Here is a 19,534-nt window from a genome sequence, read left to right as displayed (position 1 = left end):
AAACGACAAAAACGCCAAAACGCACAAAGATAAAGATATGGACACCATTGCTGTCATACAAAGGAAGAATGCCTTGATACAGTTGTAGTGGGAAGAGGGAATAGTTACCAGTCATGATCCAGATTTTCAGTAGCAATAAGCATTTTACAGGCAGCAATTCAGAGTGCAACAAATTGTAAATGTGTTTGTGAGCCAACGTACAGATAATGCTTGTAACAGCTGTACAAATGTATTTGCCCTGAGGGCTCCCAATATATTTGTTTTTCATGCTGATAATGGGGCAGTGGTTAAAGAGACACTTGTAGCAATATATTTGTGTCATGGCTGCACGGGACTCATTTATCATATCCCTTCCAGGCTCGTATGCTCTAGCGGGTTTTTGCTAGTTGAAATGGATGCAGCTATTGAACTCATCCTTTGACCCCATCAGCCACAGTATAAAAATATGCTTGAAAATGCATATCCTGACAATTCTGGTAACCAAGAAAGCCCGGAAAATAGTTGCTATACAGACTGATAGCCAGTGAAGCACATATTCTAACTGGCACAAAAAATCATTGATGAATGTATTCAAGTGATATAAAATTGTTAGTGTAATTTGGGGCAAAAAGTGGTGCAGCAACCATCAGAAAAGAAGCTTTTTCAGCATGTGTCATTTCTGACCTGAAGAAAGCATGTCTAGGATGAAAAGATAATTTAGTCTGGGGCAGGCAATTATTTCAGGTGGAGGGCTGCTTACTGAGTTTTGTCAAGCCATCAAGGGTCACATGACAGGCAGCCAGGGGCAGATAAATATTAATTTTCTAAATTTTTTAGGGGCTCCACGGGCCGGATAGAATGGCCTCGTAGGCTGCATCCGGTCCACAGGCCACATTTTACCTACCCCTGATTTAGTCCAATGCCCACCAAATCCAAGGCAGCTAAACGTGGCAAAAGGTAATTTTGCAGTTGGGAAACCTGTCCACTAGGAAATGGAGAAAAACCAACAATTATTTTCACATGGGCTACTAAGCAGCCTCAGATGGTATGTTTAAGGGACAAGGAACTGCTGCAATGTATCAGAAATACAGAAAGATCCCTTCTGAGTGAGATCCTCCTATATCTGACAGAGGTCAGTGTCAGGTGCTTCAGTGGAAAGTGTAAAACTTCCACGATGGATTAAAGTGAGTAAACTGGCTCAGTAAACTGAATTCTGTTGTAATTGGCAGTCTCTCAATACAAGGATGACAGTCTCCAAGTAAATAGGGACGTCATCTATGAGTCCGGAGATGACTTAAGAGGCTGATCCAAGTTCTGCATGTTTGACTGCAGACATGGCAAACAGTTCCAGGAAGAAGGAGTGGATCCCATCCTGGTGATGTCAGTTATAGCTCTTTCCCTTCGTCTCTCTCGTCTGTCCAACTCCATAGCGATGAGCTGGTTTGCTTGAAGTAAGCACTGCCTTGTCATACATCATGGTGTCATTGGGGATGAGTCAGGGCTCATTGATTTCCATTCTTACTGATAAAATAATCTAAGCTTGTTTTGATGTAAATATTTGCTCGTTACTTACATAAATGCAGGAAGGGCCAGGCCCTCCACAAATTAAAGGTGTGAATTTGACAAGGGCCCGAGGCCCAGCTCCTCCACTGAAATCCATGGCAGTTAGATGGCTACATACCTGTGAGATCTGTGTTTAGCCTCAGCAACTTAGGAGTGCTCCTTCTAATGCCCTTCAGTAGGATACACACGTCTATCTTGTATCTTTGAAAGCCCCCCCCGCCGTCTCAGTTTATTCCTCTGCAGAACCTCCTAAAGAAATGCTGATAATGTAGCATACAGCGACAGTAGTTTTCATAATTAATTCTTTTTTTTTCTGCTTCAGTTGCATTTCAGGTTGTTTCCAGCCAGCGTATGTTTTTATTGGTCACAACTCCAATGAGCTGGGCCACAGCCAATGACTATTGCAAGAGTCACTATGAAGGACTAGCAGACATCTTAAGCCTGGAAGATCTGAATGCAGTGGTACTAACAGCTACTCAAACTGCTTGGATAGGCCTGCACTACAACACAGTCATCAGGGGACTGAGCTGGTCCAATGGCGCCATTTACGAGAGCCCAAGTTGGATGCCAAACGTTGGCACCTTTCTGTTTGGGTCAGGAATATGTGGAACAATGCTTAGTCTTGTCATTTTGCCTTCTTCTTGCAATAAGCAGTTGCCCTTCATCTGTTCCTACTGTATGTATTGATTTACTTCCTGCTGCTGCATCAGGGGTCCCACCCAGAGATCAGAAACCTTATGGGGCTTGCAAATAGGGGGCTTGTGACCACCCTGTCCTTTCTGTATTGCCAAGTGGAAGGGGTTCCTGATGGATGGAAATAGAACCCTGATATAGAAAAGGGAGTTGCACCATGGAAAAGGATAAGAGCTGATACTCCAGACCCTGAACATGCGACCTGCGTCACCTGGCAGAACAGAGGCTGTGCTTAGTTCAGAATCTGCAGAGCTTGGGTGATGGGGCTTTGTGCTGCTATGCAGAAGCCTTTGGGTTAGTTTCCCGATTTCTTCTTTTTCCAGGGTGGATACACGTTTGTTCCAACCTATTTTTCAACAGCAGGTGCCTCTGCCTAGTTTGGAAACAGTTTTATGGCCCTCACCTGATGGTATCTCCACCCAATGTTTCTCTGATGGAAGGATGGTAGCTGTGATGTAAGATTTCAAAGAAAGGGATATGAAATGTAGCGGGGAAAACAGCAGGACCCCTAGAGCTCTGCCCTGGGAGATGGGGAACATGAAGCTTCTTTAAGCTGGATTTCTTTTAGGTAGACAACTGTAATCCATCTTCAGCCCTATTTTTTTTTTTACCTGTTTCCCAGCACAAAGTAACAAAGATGAAGTGGCCATTTCACTAACCCTGGGGACCAACACAGAGACCTTGGATTTGAAATCATCTTGTGCATTAATGTGTATGGGTCTCCTGTATTTAGATGTGTCCCTCTAACACTTATACTAGTAGCAGTTATACAGATAAACCCTTAACAGCGCAGAATGCTCTTGGGAACAGGATGGCTGAGGGGATTAAAAATATCTGCAAATCAATTCAGATGTGGCATGAATCTGTACGAACTCAGTCAGCCCGTAGTAGAACTTTTTACTTGCATGGTGGTTTATAGGATGGTAGCTGGTCAGGTTGAGGACAGTGCCCTGTCGGCACTAGGAGCAACAGCGGATGCCCTTCAGGAGTGTCAAGGTGAACGGCCAAAGATTGCAAGGGTATGAAAACTGAACTGTTCTTTACCTTTCCACTTCAAGCCTGAGGCAGAGCTCTCTACTATGTATGTGAGTAGTAGAGAGCTACATACACACTCACTCTCAGACCCAGGCACACAGGTTCACTCACACATGCTCTCAGTCGCACACACAGACACAATCAATCACTCCCAGTTACAGCAATAAAAGTCTCTGTGAAAAAATGGCCTATGGGTATTTTTAGTAGATGGACCACTTCAGGTTTTCCACAGTGGTACGTGAACTTTACAGTGTTTTAGAGGGCTAAAGAGTCAAAAAGTTGAGCTTATCTTAGCTTCTTTGACTCCCAACTGGACCTCTCATGAGAGCAGATTTTCCCCCCACAATTTATATCCATTTTTGCACTTGGCCAGTAAGGCAAGAGTGTGAAAAGAGGGTTTCTGATGGTTTCAAAGCAGTGCTGTTGGGTCCATAGCTACCAGCACAAGAGTATGAGCTTTTGTTTTGGTTTTTAAGGTGGAAGATAGGGGTCAAATTTGATTTTCTCGCAAGTCTATTAGATCATTTCTTGTTTCTAGGCAAGCAGTCTGACTACTCCTTCAGCCAGCTCTGCAAATCCTAACCTTAACACTTTTCTGCTACTGATTGCAGGACAGTTGAAAGAGCTCTGTGTATAACACAATGCAGTTATATAGCTTCCTTCTGCACAGCCTCCTTCTTGCTGCTCTAGTCCTTCAAAGACTGCCAAATTTGCATGCTCCCATATATCCATCTGAGATTAGTTTATGATCATTATGATCACCTTTCCTCCTTCCTGGAGTGACTTTGTACCTGAACTCAGTTCTCTATCAGTGAATAGTCGGTGCAATTTGCTTAGAGCAGGGCCGTCAAACTCATCTGGCCCCATGGGCTGGATCAAGGTCACTGAACTGGTCTGCAGGCCAGATCCAAGTCGACCCTCTGTGTTGCGTGCAGTGCCCGTGGTGCCATGTCCAACCTGCACACCAGGTGTAGCACATGGGCCTGGGGCCAAGGCCAGTGCATGCCAATGGGATGGATCATATGGATGCATGGGCTTGATTCAGCCCATGGACTGTATGTTGGACACCCCTGGTTTATAGTATTTTGGTTGTCACTACTGGTCATTTGTCAGGCCCAAGGCAGTTTTTGGTTCTTTTTAACCATGATTGTAGAAAACTGTATGGTGACTCTCATTCTCCTCACAGATTTGTCAGGCACTGACACTCCCTCCATAGCTAACACAGGCTCCACTGCTACCACTCAGCTCCTGCCCTTCAGTGGAACAGCAAGTGCCCCAGCAGGAAGCTCTTCTGATGCAGGTAGGGACACATTAACCCTGCTTCTGTCATGTTTGTGCCATGATCTTTATTTCTTTCTGCACTGCATAAATTGAAACATGTTCTTCAATGGAGCTGGCATAGAAGTGAATGTCCCCGTGGGGTGACAGAGGGTATGACTGCTGTGGCACCAACCCAGTACAGTCCTACAGACAAAAAACTCCTAACCAATCTTCTGGGGCAGTGACTAGTCTCCTAAGGCAAAGATTGGCAACCTATGGCCCATTGGCTGGATTTGGCCTGAAGGCACATTTGATTCAGCTCACAGATGTGTGGCTTTGGCTGTGGGCACTTCTTTCCATGCTGCCATGGGGACAAGCAGTATTCATGCCCACCTTTCCAACTCTGACCCAAACTGGGTTGCTTCAGCCCACCAGTGGCATAACTAGGGTGGGGTGAACTGGGTAGCTACCCTGGGCACCAAATTGGGAGGGAAGAGGGAGAGGGAGAAAAGTGTCTGCTACTGGCAGTCATGCAAAAGCGTGATTCCAATTGCATGGCAACCAGAAGTCACTGCTGCCTCTGCCCCGGGCACCTGGCTCCATTCCTACGCTGTGACCTGCAGCCTAAAAAAGGTTGCTGACCATTGCCCTAAGGGCATAGATAGGTTTCCCATTAGGGTTTTCAAACTAGGTATCTACAGAGGACTGGCAAGGGTCTTCAGACACTAGTACCTACAGAGAACTGGCAGATTAATAATTAAGCAGCCTAAATGTCTTTCTATCTTTAACTGGTAGGCAGCTGCAGGTTAGTTTAACTACACAGATGTCAAGGCAGCGATCAGGAACAGTGGGAGATACCCGTTTAAACTCCATGTTTCCCAGACTGGAATTTCACAAAAAAGCACAAGTGGGACTTGAGGGATCCCAACTTTGGCTCAACACTTCTTTGAAAATTAGGAAAGGAAAAGAAAAAAAAAACAAGTCTTTGCAGAGATCACAGAGGTTTTCCTTCTGTTTTGGAGACACATATATCCATTAATAATGCAATCAATTAAAGCACTCCAGTGCTGGGTGCTCATTCACACCCTGTAGCACATTGATCTAGCATGGCAGCCCTTTTTACAAGCCCTCCTCGTACTTCCAGCAAGTCTGTGTCACAGCTACATTAGTGTTCCCATTCAACAGCTGGCTAAGCTGAGGCACCAAGAGGTTAAATGGCTTGCCAGCCTCACGCAGCAGGTTCCAAAATGCCCGTCCTAGTTTTAACCTTATTTCCTCTTCTAATGAAGTGTAAAACAAAGCCAGTAGCACTTCTCATTTTTAATGAGCCTCTGCTGCAATACTCTGTGCTGTATCTGCATTGTGGGAGGGCTTGAAGTCTCTTCCCAGCTCTTCTTTCAACAGTTCCCCAAACCATGTGCTTTCATCTTTTCACGGTGTGTGGCTGAAAATGTGAGAAAGCAGCTGACTTAGACCAAATGCCATTGTGTAGCCTTATCTTACCTGACCAAGTTACACATTGAAAGTTTGCGCACCCTGTGTGCGCAAGGTCTCTCCCACTCAACACAGAAACCCCCACCTTCCTTTCCATCACCTCTTGTTGCTCATATCATAACACTCATTTAGGGACTGGCAGTGACACACAAGGGGGCAGCAGCACTACAATTTGCACTGGCACTGAACACAGCACTGGCATTCAAGTCACATCCGTTGGTTCTACACAGTCGGTGGGAAAATCAGAGATACTTGGCTCACAATCAGGTACCTATAATAGTTCTTCTTTTCTTATCTCAATTGCCTTCCTTAAAGTGTGTTTGCTTCCATATTAAAGTAGAGCCCATTTGGAAGAAATGGGCTCTAGCCACTGGAGGTATTATGCATCTGAATGAACCCTGTATTAGGTTGCCTGTTTGTGATGTATTATAAATGTATTGCCCTGGACATGGTCAGTGGATTGTCAAGGAGAAAGACCAGCATTCATTTAGCACTGCAGTCCCTTCCTGTTCATTCGCTGTATTATTCTCTTACATAGATTTTGGCTACATGGTTCTGAAAATGGATTTTGTCTCAGCTGCCCTGGTAGACCTTGAGGCCATGAAACAACAGCTTCTGAATGAGGTGAGATGTAGTTCTCACTGAGAGCTCAGTCTGAAATACCAGTTTGCAGACCATTTTGGGTAGACATCAGCTTATAAACTGACCTACATCATGCGCTGGAGGAGTGAGCTGGTGGGAGAGGGAAAGGGAATGAAAAACAGTCTATTCATCAGGAGCTGCAGCTCTTCTTTCTTTATCCCCACTTCATTCAATGTAAGACATCCCCTTTCTATGCAACTAGGGCTGCTCTCCAGAACTTATTCTTCCAGCAAACTAGGGCTTAGTCAAGTGAGTGAAAAGGGTGATAGGGACTTTCCCATCCATTTCCACAAAGCCAACACATTTAATTCTGTTAATATCTATTTCCCTTCTACCTCCCTTCACTTGTGCTGTCTAAGCACTGGGATTTTCCTCTCTGAAAAGGTCCCCCACCATCACCACTGGTGCCTCTCTGGGATCAATATGGCCAATGCCAGTAAGGATGTACAAGTCATTATTGAGACCCCAGTCCCTTCTAACTGCAGTGAAATTCTGGGATTCAGACAGTAGGCCTCCTTCTCTTTTCCCACCAAGCTACTCTAAGGCACATGGCTAGCTCTTAGATGGGATTTCTTTCAAGTAGTGGGAAGATAGAAAATTCAGGCTCTTGGCACATGCTCATGTGATGGGATATGATCTCTGATCCCTGATCCCAATAATCATGCCCCTTGCCATGCCACATGCACATGGTACAATTGTTGGAGTCAAGGATCAGGTCCCAATCCTGCTATTAATACATACCAGTGCAGGGAGAACCTGGGATTATGATGCTAGGCTCCCCTTCCACTGGCAAATTGAAAGAAAGGTGTGCCTGTAGGTCCAGGCTGGGCTGACACTCAGTGCCGCCCTTGGGACCACACTGGGAACTTCAACTGGCTCTGGTGGCCTGGGACCAGGGCTGACAATCAGTTGACTGTTGGCCCCTGGCCCTGTCCCACACTGGGACTAGTTTGAGTTCCCACTGTGGCAAGCTAACAATCTGTTGATTGTTGGCCCCAGCCCAGAGAGCCTTGGGTCCAATTTGAGACCAGGGCTGGTTGCACTGGGCTGACAATGAGCAAACCCGACAGCTCTGGTCAGGGGATCAGAGGTTGTTGACAGTGGGAAGAGGAGGGGAAGCAGAAGGCCTCCCCCACTGGACACTTTAAACTCTGCCAGGAGCCTCTGATCCCCTGTGCCTGGCACCTGACCCAGAACTGCCAGGCATGGGTTTTAAAGTCCCCAGCAAGGAAGCCACCCCAGCCCACTCTTTAAAGCTGTCCAGGTGATGGGAGCCAGAGACTAGAGAGCCTCTCTCTGCTGTCTGCAGGCTTCCTCTTCAAAGCTCCCCATGTGCTGGGACCCAGGGCACAAGGAACAGGCAGCAGAGGGGTTGTGAGTTCCTAGCTGCCCGTGTGCTACGCTGTGACATGGCACTTACAGCTCTGGAATGGAGCACCCAGCTCCCCAGCTGTCGCTTCCACGGCTGCCCTGGGAACTTGGAAAAGCAGGTATGTAGCTGGTCCAGGGCTTGGTGAACCCAAGATCAGGGAGATGCTCCCTGATGTCAAGCTCAGGCCCCCCCAGCCCCGCCCCCGGGGATAGGCAAGGGTGCTTGGTCCAGGACATGGTGCTTCTCCCAGCCTGATCCCACTGATTGGGTAGGGATGGCTGTGTCCCAGACCCTGGGGCTGCCCCATACCAGTTCCCTATGCTCAGTTGAAGATGATCATCCCCTGTTATGGATCATCCCCAACATGACACACAATAAACTGATGGCAGGATACAAACAAGGCTTAAAGATGCTACACATTATATGTAGAATAACTTTGTGGCTCATCTGCTATATTATCATGGCATAAATTGGCTTCAGCTTTCACACAGGTTACTATTTATGGCATGATTAACACCTTACTAGTGTCCTGAATGTAATGTGTGCCAGGGCCCCTAAGTTTTGTGGTCTCAGACTGCATCAGGATACTTAGTTTCCCATGAATCTTACTAGAGACAGTGAAGGAGGGTCCCTTGCTGTGGGGACATGGAAGCAAACCTAAGTAACAAAATCTTTGCCTGCAACCAGGATATTCAATCTACATCTTTGCAGTGAAAAGCAGTAATTCAATACACTTTCTAAGCACACATGGACATTTAATCTAGGGAGCTGGGAGGAGAGGTGAAGGACAGGAATGTAAGATGCGCTTTAGCAATAGCGAGGATTTTATTTGAGAATATCACTTAAATGTAAGCAAACCAGTATCCCACTCGCTAATGGATGTAGAGAGCTGCTGCTCTTGGGTTAAAAGCAGAAGAACACACTCTGTTATCAGTATAGCCATTAGCCACCAACCTTTTTTTCCTAACATCTTCAGGTAGAAGAACTACTGATGGGGAGTTTCTCCAAAGGGACATTCCAGTTGCAGTGGGTGAGCTATGAGCAATGACAAGACCAGACTACAAGCCCCAGCACTGATTCAGATTTTTGTCCAGATGTCACCTGGGAATCTCAGAAGGAGTAGAAGAAACATATACTAATAAAGCATTTTGGAGAGAGGAACCAGAAGGCCTATAGGGAGGCCACTGATATATAAGAGAGGTTAACATGCGTGTCAGGGGGACAATGCTGTAGAACAGGGGTGCTCAACCTCCAGCCTGTGGGCCAGATTGGAGCTGCCAGCTGGCCTGCAAGGCTCCCCACAAGTCTCTAAGTTTGGTGGCAGAGGAACGATGATGACTCTGCTCCCCTGCTGCTAAATCTCCCAACACAGGCCCTGCAGGCTGTATCTGGTGCCATATCCCAGCGCACAGGATCAGGGTGGGGTGGGAGCGATGCTGGGCCCCAAGGCCCAGTCTTTGTGTGGGAGGCTGGCGGGGAGCAGCACTGGCCTCTGGCAGCTAAGTCCGGTGTGCAGGGGGCAGGATAGGGAGGTGCTGGGACCTGCACCATTCATCTGGCCTGAGGGGCCAAAAGGTTGAGCACCCCTGATCAGGCAGTAAGAAGAGGGTAGGGACAGTCTTCTGCTCAGCTACACTCCACATCTTCCCTTTGCAGCCTCTTGTCACCTGCCCCTTCCCTTCCCTGTCCAGTTAGCAAATTCATAGATTTCATAGACATTAGGGCTGGAAGGTACCTCAGAAGATCATCGAGTCCAGCCCCCCCAGTCAGCTGGGGTCACAGGATCCCAGCAAGATAAGCATCCAATTTACTCTTGAAGGTGTTCAATGTATGTGCTTGAACCACCTCCGATGGCAGGCTGTTCCAGACCTCGGGGGCTTGGACAGTAAAGAAATTCTTCCTTATGTCCAGCCTGAAACGGTCTTGCAGTAGTTTATAACCATTCACCCTTGTCATCCCTTAGGGCGCTCTGGTGAACAGATGTTCCCCCAGATCCTGGTGAACACCCCTGATAAACTTATAGGTGGCCATCAGATCACCCCTGAGCCTGCGCTTTTCCAGGCTAAAGAGTCCCATAGCTCTCAGCCTGTCATTGTAAGGTCTGTTTTCCTAACCTCTGATCATGTGCGTGGCTCTTCTCTGGACTCTCTCAAGCTTCTCCACATCCTTTTTGAATTGAGGAGCCCAAAACTGGATGCAGTACTCCAGCTGCGGCCTCACCAAGGCTGAGTACAAGGGGAGAATGATGTCCTGAGATTTGCTTGAGAAGCATCTATGGATGCAAGCCAGCATTTTGCTCGCTTTACTAGCTGCAGCATCACATTGAAGGCTCATGTTCATTCATTTCCTTACATTCTCCTTCACCCCTACACTCCACTACATATAAAAAAATAATGGAATGTGCTGTTTGCTGTCATCTCATAGTTCATCCTATGTTATAGCCATTCCCACAACCTATGTCTGTCTTATGTATTCAGATTATAAACTCTCTGGCGCAGGCTTATTTATTACTCAGTTTAACATGGGCCCCCAATTTCAGCTAGTGCTAAGCACTACAGTAACAAACAGGATTGCTACTAAGTACAGGACTGTTGTATGTAGCTGTTGAGAACAGAGGATGGGAGCGATTACTGAGTCTAGTCTCTTTTAACTGCAAGAACAATATTATATGATCCCTTTCATAAATTTACTGAGCATCACTTTAAACAGTCAGTTTCTTTGCCTGTGTTGGAAGTCTGTTCCAGAATCTGATTCCTCTGAAGGTTAGGGATCTTCCATTAGTCTCCAGGCTAAATTTATTCACAGCCAGTTTAACCCCTTTTGTTCATATGTCAACAATGTCTGTAAGCTAAATAGCTCATTTTCTTCCCTGATGTTTACCCCTTTAATATATTCATAGATATCAGTCTTATCCACTCTGAGCCTTCACTTTTTCTAGGCTAAGGCCAAGCTCTTCTACTATCTTCTTACAAAAAAAACTACTAGGGTGATCAGGGGAACATAGACCATTTTCTCTGTAGCTTTTCCTGTTTGAATTCATATTTCTTAATCATGGATGACCAGAATTGCACACAGTATTCCAGATAATGTCTCACCCTGCTCTTTCACAATGGCACTAATACTTCCATACCTCTACTGGAAATCTATCTTCTGATATGTTCTAGGATTTTGCCTTTTGCATAGCCACATCTCATTGGTGCTGCACAGTCATTCTGTGATTGTTGGGTCTTTTCATCTCAGTTGTTTCTGAATTGTGAGTTCCACATTTATAGCAAAAGTCTCCTATTAGTCCTCGCATGTACAACTTTGTGTTTTCTTCTATTTCATTTCACACATTTCTCTTACTCCACTCCACTTCTTCCTGTATGACACCCCAATAAGCCTCTTCAATTTTGATAATGCCTCCTGAATTGGAGTTATCAGCAGATTGCATCAGCACACTGCTACTTTTTGTGCCAAGATCATTAATAAGTCTATCAGGATTGGACCAAAGATTGACCCTTGAGGAGCTCACTAGTAACCTCCTTCCAGCCTAATGCTTCTACTTGGAATATAGCCCTTCACCTTCTCCCTTATCCAGCTGTGTACCAACACCTTAACATTCCCATAACCAATTCCATCTTCTGCAGCTTCATTAAATTTCCCAGGTGGCACCATATTAAATCCTTTACTGAAACAGAGAGATGAGACCTGCTATATTCCCTTCCACTAGGGAATCAGTTTTCAAAGGATGTTATCAGGTTAGTTTGATAATCTATTTTTAGTAAAACCTTCTTGCCTGTTGTCCCACATTCTCTTCACTGTCTTGCTCTCTAATTATCACTGCTTTCAAAACCTGGTCTAAAAACCCTGTATCTAGCAAGTTCAGGAAGATGCAAGGAAGACTTGTGGAGGACATGGACACACAATTCTCAATACAAATTTACCATTTTTAAACTAAGAAATCTTGGGTCAAGTACTGGCAAATCATCAAACTTAAAAAAAAATTATTTGTGTTGTTCCAATACCCACAAATCCCATTGTTTTGGGTACTATGCAGTCATATTACAAGAGAGCTTACAGACTAAATAAGGCTAAGGCACACCTGATGTGTAGAACAATACAGGGTTCAGGTGGTGAGAGGAAAGAGAAAAAGTAAAGTTGCATCGAATAATTGCCTGTGGATTATGCAGGCTCCAAGTCCTCTAAAGCCTGCATCTAAAATGTCAATTTAAAGCTTACACACCAATGGAAATAAAACAAATTCAAAGAGAGGAAGATTGTACTGTGTAGTTTTTGTTCATTCTCTTAATTCATGTATATGTGGAATGATAAATAAAGCATCACCAATGGCCAAATATTTTGTTAGCCTATGAAGGAACATTTCTTTGGGGTGACTGCACCTTGCAAATTGCTTTGTGTTTGTGCATTAGAACTTCACGAGTACAAACCAACTACGTACAAGGAAAACTGAGCAGACTATTTTCATGGTTCAAGGTGCAAGAAATGCACAAATGAATGCAAAGTAAACAGAATCTCTAACATCTGATTCTCATAACCTATAATGCTATTAGTAATATAAGAAAGGGAATCCATTTTTTAAAAGATACAATTTCAGACTGAGTGTCCTTTTAACTCTGAGAAAGGGAAATGATTAAAAAGCTTGTGGGAGTAGATAGCACTTCTCCATGTGACCACAGAGTGTCACCCTTTCTCTCCACATTGCTTAGCTGGACAGTTCCTCATGGGTGGGAAGATTTAGAAGCCAGGAGAGGTTACTAGACAGGGAAGAGCTGAGGAAGTGGAATAAGCTTTGAATGAAGGCTACACAGAGCACCGAAATCCCAAACCAGGAGCAGTGAGTGGTGTTTTAGTGCCACATCTCTTTAACGGTGAGCAGCGGATAGATGCAAGTGACACAGTTTGGGATTTGCTCACTCAGCTGTAGCTTCGAAGTCCAATTTTTGATCAGAGTAATTTTTTTCTGTCACAGGCTACCTTAGTCCCTGCCACGTCTCATAAAAGCAGCAGTTCACATGGGTAGCTCAAGAAGTCACACTACAAACCATGCCAGATGTCAGGTTATACTGTGCAAGTTTGCACATTTCCTTCCACTGCTCAGGTTTCAGAACTCACGTATAATCTTCCAGCAGTAAGATATTAAATCAGTGCCACGTGCATGAACTCCAAGCTTTTTAAAGTTAAAGTTTATTTGTATTCTTTGTAGGAATATCAATAAAAGACCTCAAATGTATCTATATCTGTACATATACAAGAACCTTCAAAAATTATTCACAGAACAAAAATAAATCTTCTTTAAAACGAACCCAGGCAATGAAATGCAGAGATGGATCTCAGAGACCAAACAGTCCAGTACTACTAGCATAAAAATATGGTTTTGAAAAAACAATTTTATTACTTTTTAAGGTGTATTTTGTTGAAATAAAAAATAAATTATTTAGAGCTATCATTGTAAAATAGTCCTGTGTAGTAACACTCTCATTAAGGCCCTTGAGACAGAAAAATCTATTTTTACAGGTAGGATTCCTGGCAGGAGTGATTTGTAATGACATGCTCTCTCTCATGGGAATTAATTTAATGTAGGGAAGGAAATGTCTAAATGCATCAGCTTAATTTTAACCCTTTAAGTCTGTTAAACACTCAGGTGGATAGCGGTGACTGGCCAGATTATATCCTACTTGGTTAACGATAATCAGTAATATAAATATACATGTATCGGTTGGACAAAGACATGAATTGTTCCCCAGGAGCGATGCAGACATCTTTCCATAACACTAATATAGGATTCACACATACATGGCATTGGTGACACTACCAGATGAATACCACTAACATACACCACTGTTAAATCACTGCACAACCAATCAGATTCCAGAAAAAGTGAAAAGCCGGTGGTTTAAGCAAGCAATAGAATGTGAAAATAAATACATCATTTATGGGATGGCTGGATGCCTGAATATAGAGCATGTCTAAACTCTGGGCACTATATTCAGGGGCTAGGAAATATGCACAGCTCTCTCAGCGCTACTCTGGATTCTCTATGAAGAGAGAAAGCATTTCTAAGAGGAGTGCCGTGAAACACGCAGCTCTATGCAGCTGTGTGCGTTTACATACATGTACACACACACATCTATGGCTACCCATTTCTATACACTGAAGAGAAAACTGTAGCTGCTTACTGAATTTAGCTTCTACCCCTTTTCCTTCTTTAGGACCCAAACTCCTCAGGTTGCAAAAGGGTATTTACATGGGACCAGATTTACACCATGTGCACCTCCTCCACTCCCGAGGTATTTACTGCACACCTCTTGCCAGTGAAATTACTTCTGTCCTCCTCAAACTCTTCATAAAACATTCTGAATTTGGCAGCAGGCCAGGGTGCAACCGAACAACATGGGGCTTCACTCCAACACCGCAGAGCTGAAAACTTTTATTTAAAATTCAGAAACCCAACCAGCCAGCATAGGAAAGTCCCTTTCAACTAATCTGCCTTTTTAGAGGGATCATCATAAAGCAGTAGTCACGGGCATGGCCAGAGAGTGGCAAGTCCCCAAGGCTGTGGCTAGCCCCTTCATACAGTGATACATACAGTTCTTCCATTGTGTCCCTGGCTAGGGCAGAGAGCGAAACAGCAGCCCAATTGCAAAGGCAGTGGCTGGCCACAACGATGTAGGTGATTTGCCTGAGGCCTTATTTGTAATTGTGGTAAATTTTGAGCAAAGAACATTGCGAATCCTCCTCTCTCACCGATTACAGCTCAGATGAAGAAAAGGGAATTAGACATTGTGAAGAGGCAGGTATTTGACATCTACAGGTTTGGGTAGAGACTTGAAGAATTAGATTGCAGGCACCATGCCTAGAAATTAAAGGACTGTTCAATAAGAAATGAATGGCTCCAGGGTAAGAGTGACTTAGAAAACAAATCCTTCCTTTCCTTTTCCCTTTGCAGTCCTGCCTTGACATCTCCCAACCCAGGCACAGCCAGAGAAGTAGCACAAAGTTGGGCATAAAAAGAGATGGCTATTAGAGACCTCTAAATCCTTCCTGCATTATCTCAGCTGTCCTGAAATTGAGGTGGTCAGCTTCCTGCGGTGGCATTTTGCACAAGCTGCTGAGTTTAGGCAATTGCATATGTACTAACCAAACCCCTAGCAGGTTATGAAGTTCATCAGATTTTGTTTTACTTCTCCTCTCATTCCTGCAGAAATTTATTTGCTGTTACTCTGAAAACTGAAGCCTGGCTAGGCCCAGGTATTTTGTCGTCTCAGTAATGATAAAATGGCTCCTGAGGTTTTGCTTGCTACCATCTATCAAACTGTACAAAATAGAAGCTTGTGATTTTACATGCCACAGGCTTCACAGAGAGATAATAAAAATCTCTAGACATCTGCTGTGTAACAAACTGGGAGCAATGCCTGCCCACAGAACATGGGAGCCTAATGCTGTGCTTCATCATTTCTCAGCTTCGACCTAACACTATTGTGAAACTGTGACTTTTGCCCCCTTGCAGGTAGAAAGACATTTTCTGCTGTATGTAGGGAGAGACCAGCATTTTGTATCTCAGAGCAGGGAGATTAAAACCAACATGGTGACAAGCTGCGATGGTGATGCTTCAGGTCTGACCCTTAAATATCTGCCTTATCCAGGCTGACAGCTTAAGCATGTACAGGAGGATATGCATTTATCCATCTATGTTATTCAAGACACTTGCAATCGTAAAGCAATCACCTTACAGCAGCTAGGATTTCCCCTTTAGAAAGCAGGACCTGCTTTATTTAAAAGCAACCCTAGGAAATGCACTAAAACTAACTGTTCCTATTACATTTCTCTGCAGAAGCCAAAGTGGATTCCCAAAGGCCTTCAGTGTCTAACCACACAGCTCAGCCAGTGACCTTTAGTGGATTATCACAAAGCTACAGTGAGCTCTGGGCAGATGCCTTTCTCTAAGCAGCATTAGTCTAACTCTGCTAGAATATTTTGGTAGAAGCCTGTATTTCCATATGCATTTCTTCTTCCTTGTATTTCTTGTAATGCACAGAAAGTAATCCCTAGGTAGTGTGTTCAACAGCTAATTTAGGAGAAACCTCAGAGTAACAGATCATCCACTTCCCATGTTTTACATAACATATGATTAAAATGCACACCCATCTACAGAGCTGCTTTTGGGAAAGACTTTGCATAGCACAGCTGGGTGAATATAATCTGAGGTAATTATTGTTAGCTTCACTGAAAGTGAGTGCAGCCACATAATAAAGGGGTAGGCATGAAAGCTGCCCGCAGCCACACAGAAATGCTAAGATAAAAGGGGTTTTAATGGACAGTGGCATTTTATAAAAATGAGAAGTACTCATACTAGACAAATTGATCCACAACTGATACTGCGCCTATAGTCTTGGTACATGTGGAAGAAGAGGGAAAGAAGAAGGGATTGAAAGGCACAGTTAGTTAACCAAAGGAGAAGGTATTAGGGGTCAAAATGACCCAGAGTCGGAAGACTTCATTAGGAAAGTGTTTTTTGTTTTTGTTTTTTTAATTTCTACTGAGTATTTTCAGTATGTGGCCCCAGAAGTGCATAAACCTTCAAAAATGTTGCTGTGCCACTTCAAGAAAGCTAGGAGGACCCTCTCCTTGCTCCTTAACCCTTGGTACAAATCATGTTTGAGAAACAGGAGAAAACAGCTTTGATCCAAAAGAACATTAAAACCTTGAGAACAAATTCCTATTTACTTCAGGTGAGGTTTCTCTCTCTCAATAGAAGTAATAGAATAGGAGATGTGGTCTCTTTCTGTATTTGTGCATAGTTGGTTACATACATACATATATAGGTGTGTGTATATATGTTTAATGGAATTATCTTAACTCACAATAAACAAGGTAACAGTTAAAATATTGCGCTCCACAACAAACTGGCCTAAAAGGCTAGACAAATTCATTTCAAAACAGCAAACAGACCTGAACAACAGACACTCAATTTGGTTCATTCATATTGCCAAACCCTGACATTCAAAAAGGCATGACCCAAAGGTCATGAGATTGACTCAAAAATCCCAAGATATTTAAAATGATACATTTTTGCACACTCAGGACCTGCCTGCAGTGCTGCAGACTGCATGTGCCACACATGCAGGTGTTCAGTGTGTTGCTAATCTGCAGCACAGCAGGTTTTTTGACACCAGGAGATCCTGCTGTCAAAAGGTGGCACACATGGCAGTAGCATTTCCCAAATCAGAGCCTGGCTGGCCAGAGCCATGCTTTTGGCTGCCATCCAGGCTCTGCATGCCTGGATCGCTGCTGCTGGAGCCCTGGGAGGGCCCCAGGAAAGGGTGCTGGGGCCAGCCCAGGTGCTGACACCAGCCTTTCCTGCCCCACCCAGGACAACTTGCCGCACACCAGAATGTGCATGTTGGCACGTTCCCTGGGGACAACTAGCAGCGGCACAAATATGTGCCGCAGCTAGTTGTCCCCAGGGACGCACGTTCCCGCTTGTAGGGATGTGCCATCAGAGTTTATAGGCAAGAAGAAATGACTTGAGATCATCTAGCCTGACCTCTTTGTAACAGGCCACCACCCAGTTACCATCTGCACTAAGCCCCACTACCTTTGATTTGATTAAAGCATATCTGTAAATCAGGAAAGCAAATTTGATGCATATATTCCAGAAAGGCATTTAGTCTCGACCTGAAGACATCAAGGGATGGCACTGCCTATCATTCCTTGGGTTTGTTCTAATGGTCCCTGTTAAAAAAGTATTTGCCTCTATTTCTAATTTGAACTAGCTTCGGGTTCTTTTTATTTGCTTCCTGATTTAAACCTTTAAGGTTCACATTCTCATGCTTTTCAACACTAACAAGAGCCAGCAACTTAACATTTTTTTTTATAAAGTGGAAGGGGAGAGATTCTCATACATCACTTGACTCCAGAAGCTGGGGCTTTATGAGACTCAACGACTATTAAAGAGACATTTGGTAAAACCATGAGAACTGGCAACACTGCGCATCTTACTGTTGGTCTTTTACAGTGTGTGAAACTTCACTATCTTCCTCCCAACAATGAGCTCATTATTTAATTTTAGGTATTCAGGTACATCCTGTAAAAGTCTGCTCGTGTGAGAAACAAACCAAACATTACAGGGGGAACTGAGAATCAGTTAAAATTCACTTGTGAGAAAAAGTGGATAAGGTCAGGACTTAAATAATAACAGTCAATTTCCATTGGGGCATGGAAATATTAGCAAACATGCAGAAACCATCTTGGTGGAGCTAAGTCTGATAACCTTGTGGATGGAACAGTGAAATTGAACAAGACAAAAAGGTACAAAAATAAACTAGAAAAGTTTCACTCTGTGTTCACAGATCTATTGCACAGGGCATGGCTGCCCTTTGGTTAGCCCTTTCCCTGGAGTACTAACCTGATTGTTCCTGGTAGAGTGTGGGTAACTGATCCGGAGTGCTACTGTACTGAGACAATGGGCTGCACATATGCTGGGAATTGGACCAAAGTTTGAAAACACAAGTATTTACAGTTCTGTAAACTCTTAAAAAAAAAAAAAGGAGGAAAAAAGTCAAACCTTACTATAATTTGGGTAAAAAAAAATCCTACCTTTAAAACTGCAAATTCCCTTTGTCTCTTGGACGGGAAGCCTAGCTTTGGGCAGGTGTAAAGAAACAGGCTTCTTGCTCCAGTTTCTAACTAGAGCTTTCAAAGAGACTTTGAAACAGCTTTTTGTCCATATCCTAGCAAGAGCAGACAGAAGCCAACAGGATCCAACCCTCTTGCAAGAGGCTGGGTGTGGAGTTTGAAGTTGGTTAAATAAGGACCGGGAAGGAGGGGGTTAAAACAGAACATCTCATACATTCATTTAACTAGTATTTCTCTTCACTCCATGTGCTTGTATCAGTCAGCCTGATATGTACAGCATCAAAATAACCCACTGCTCATCTCTCGTTTTTTCTTTCTCTGCCACACCACACACACACATTCCCCTCCTCCACCTCTGAGGACTGCAGTGCTTTCAACAAGAGGAAAATAATAATAAAAATTGCAATAATTAAAAACAATCTACAGTATTCACTTCCTTTTGGTATATTACAGCGGCGTTCTCTGTACATGTGGCCTGGAACAGGCTCCTTACGTATATACACAGCAATCCTGAGGGCCCTGGCCCTTGGAGCCCTATTCTCCTAGTCTGAAAGGTAGGCTTTTCTACCCCACTTGACAGTTTTTCTTTTAGCAGCATTCTGTAAATCAACGGGGGTCTGCATTCAGGTTTCTTCAGTCTGCTTCTTCCTGCTCTGCCCCGAGGAGATGGCCAGAAGCATCCACCCGGTTAGCAGCTGCTGTTTTTGAATTCACCATTCTCCGTGATGGAAAGCTTGGTGGGGTTGGTGGGGGAGATGCCATTGCGGACCTGCATGCTGTAGCGCTCCTTGACCTGCGTCAGGGCACTCATCAGCCGAGTGTTGGCTGAGTCCAGGGACACAATCCGTTTCTCCTGTA

The 19,534-nt window shown here is 44.2% G+C and overlaps 1 protein-coding gene across 5 annotated transcripts in view; it reads right to left on the bottom strand.

Moving 5' to 3' along the window:
• Positions 1-13,202: 13,202 nt before the first annotated feature.
• RASAL2 (RAS protein activator like 2) overlaps positions 13,203-19,534 on the bottom strand; it is a 291,616-nt gene continuing 285,284 nt past the window's right edge. For all 5 annotated transcript variants that reach the window (XM_019500281.2, XM_019500284.2, XM_059728343.1 and 2 more), the window contains one exon: positions 13,203-19,529. In XM_019500281.2, the coding sequence (XP_019355826.1) occupies positions 19,365-19,529 (165 nt within the window). In that variant the 3' untranslated portion in view covers positions 13,203-19,364. The remainder of the gene's footprint in view (positions 19,530-19,534) is intronic.

This window comes from Alligator mississippiensis, chromosome 5 (assembly GCF_030867095.1).
Source record: "Alligator mississippiensis isolate rAllMis1 chromosome 5, rAllMis1, whole genome shotgun sequence".
Classification (NCBI taxonomy): domain Eukaryota; kingdom Metazoa; phylum Chordata; order Crocodylia; family Alligatoridae; genus Alligator; species Alligator mississippiensis.
This window is presented reverse-complemented; position numbering and strand designations above follow the sequence as displayed.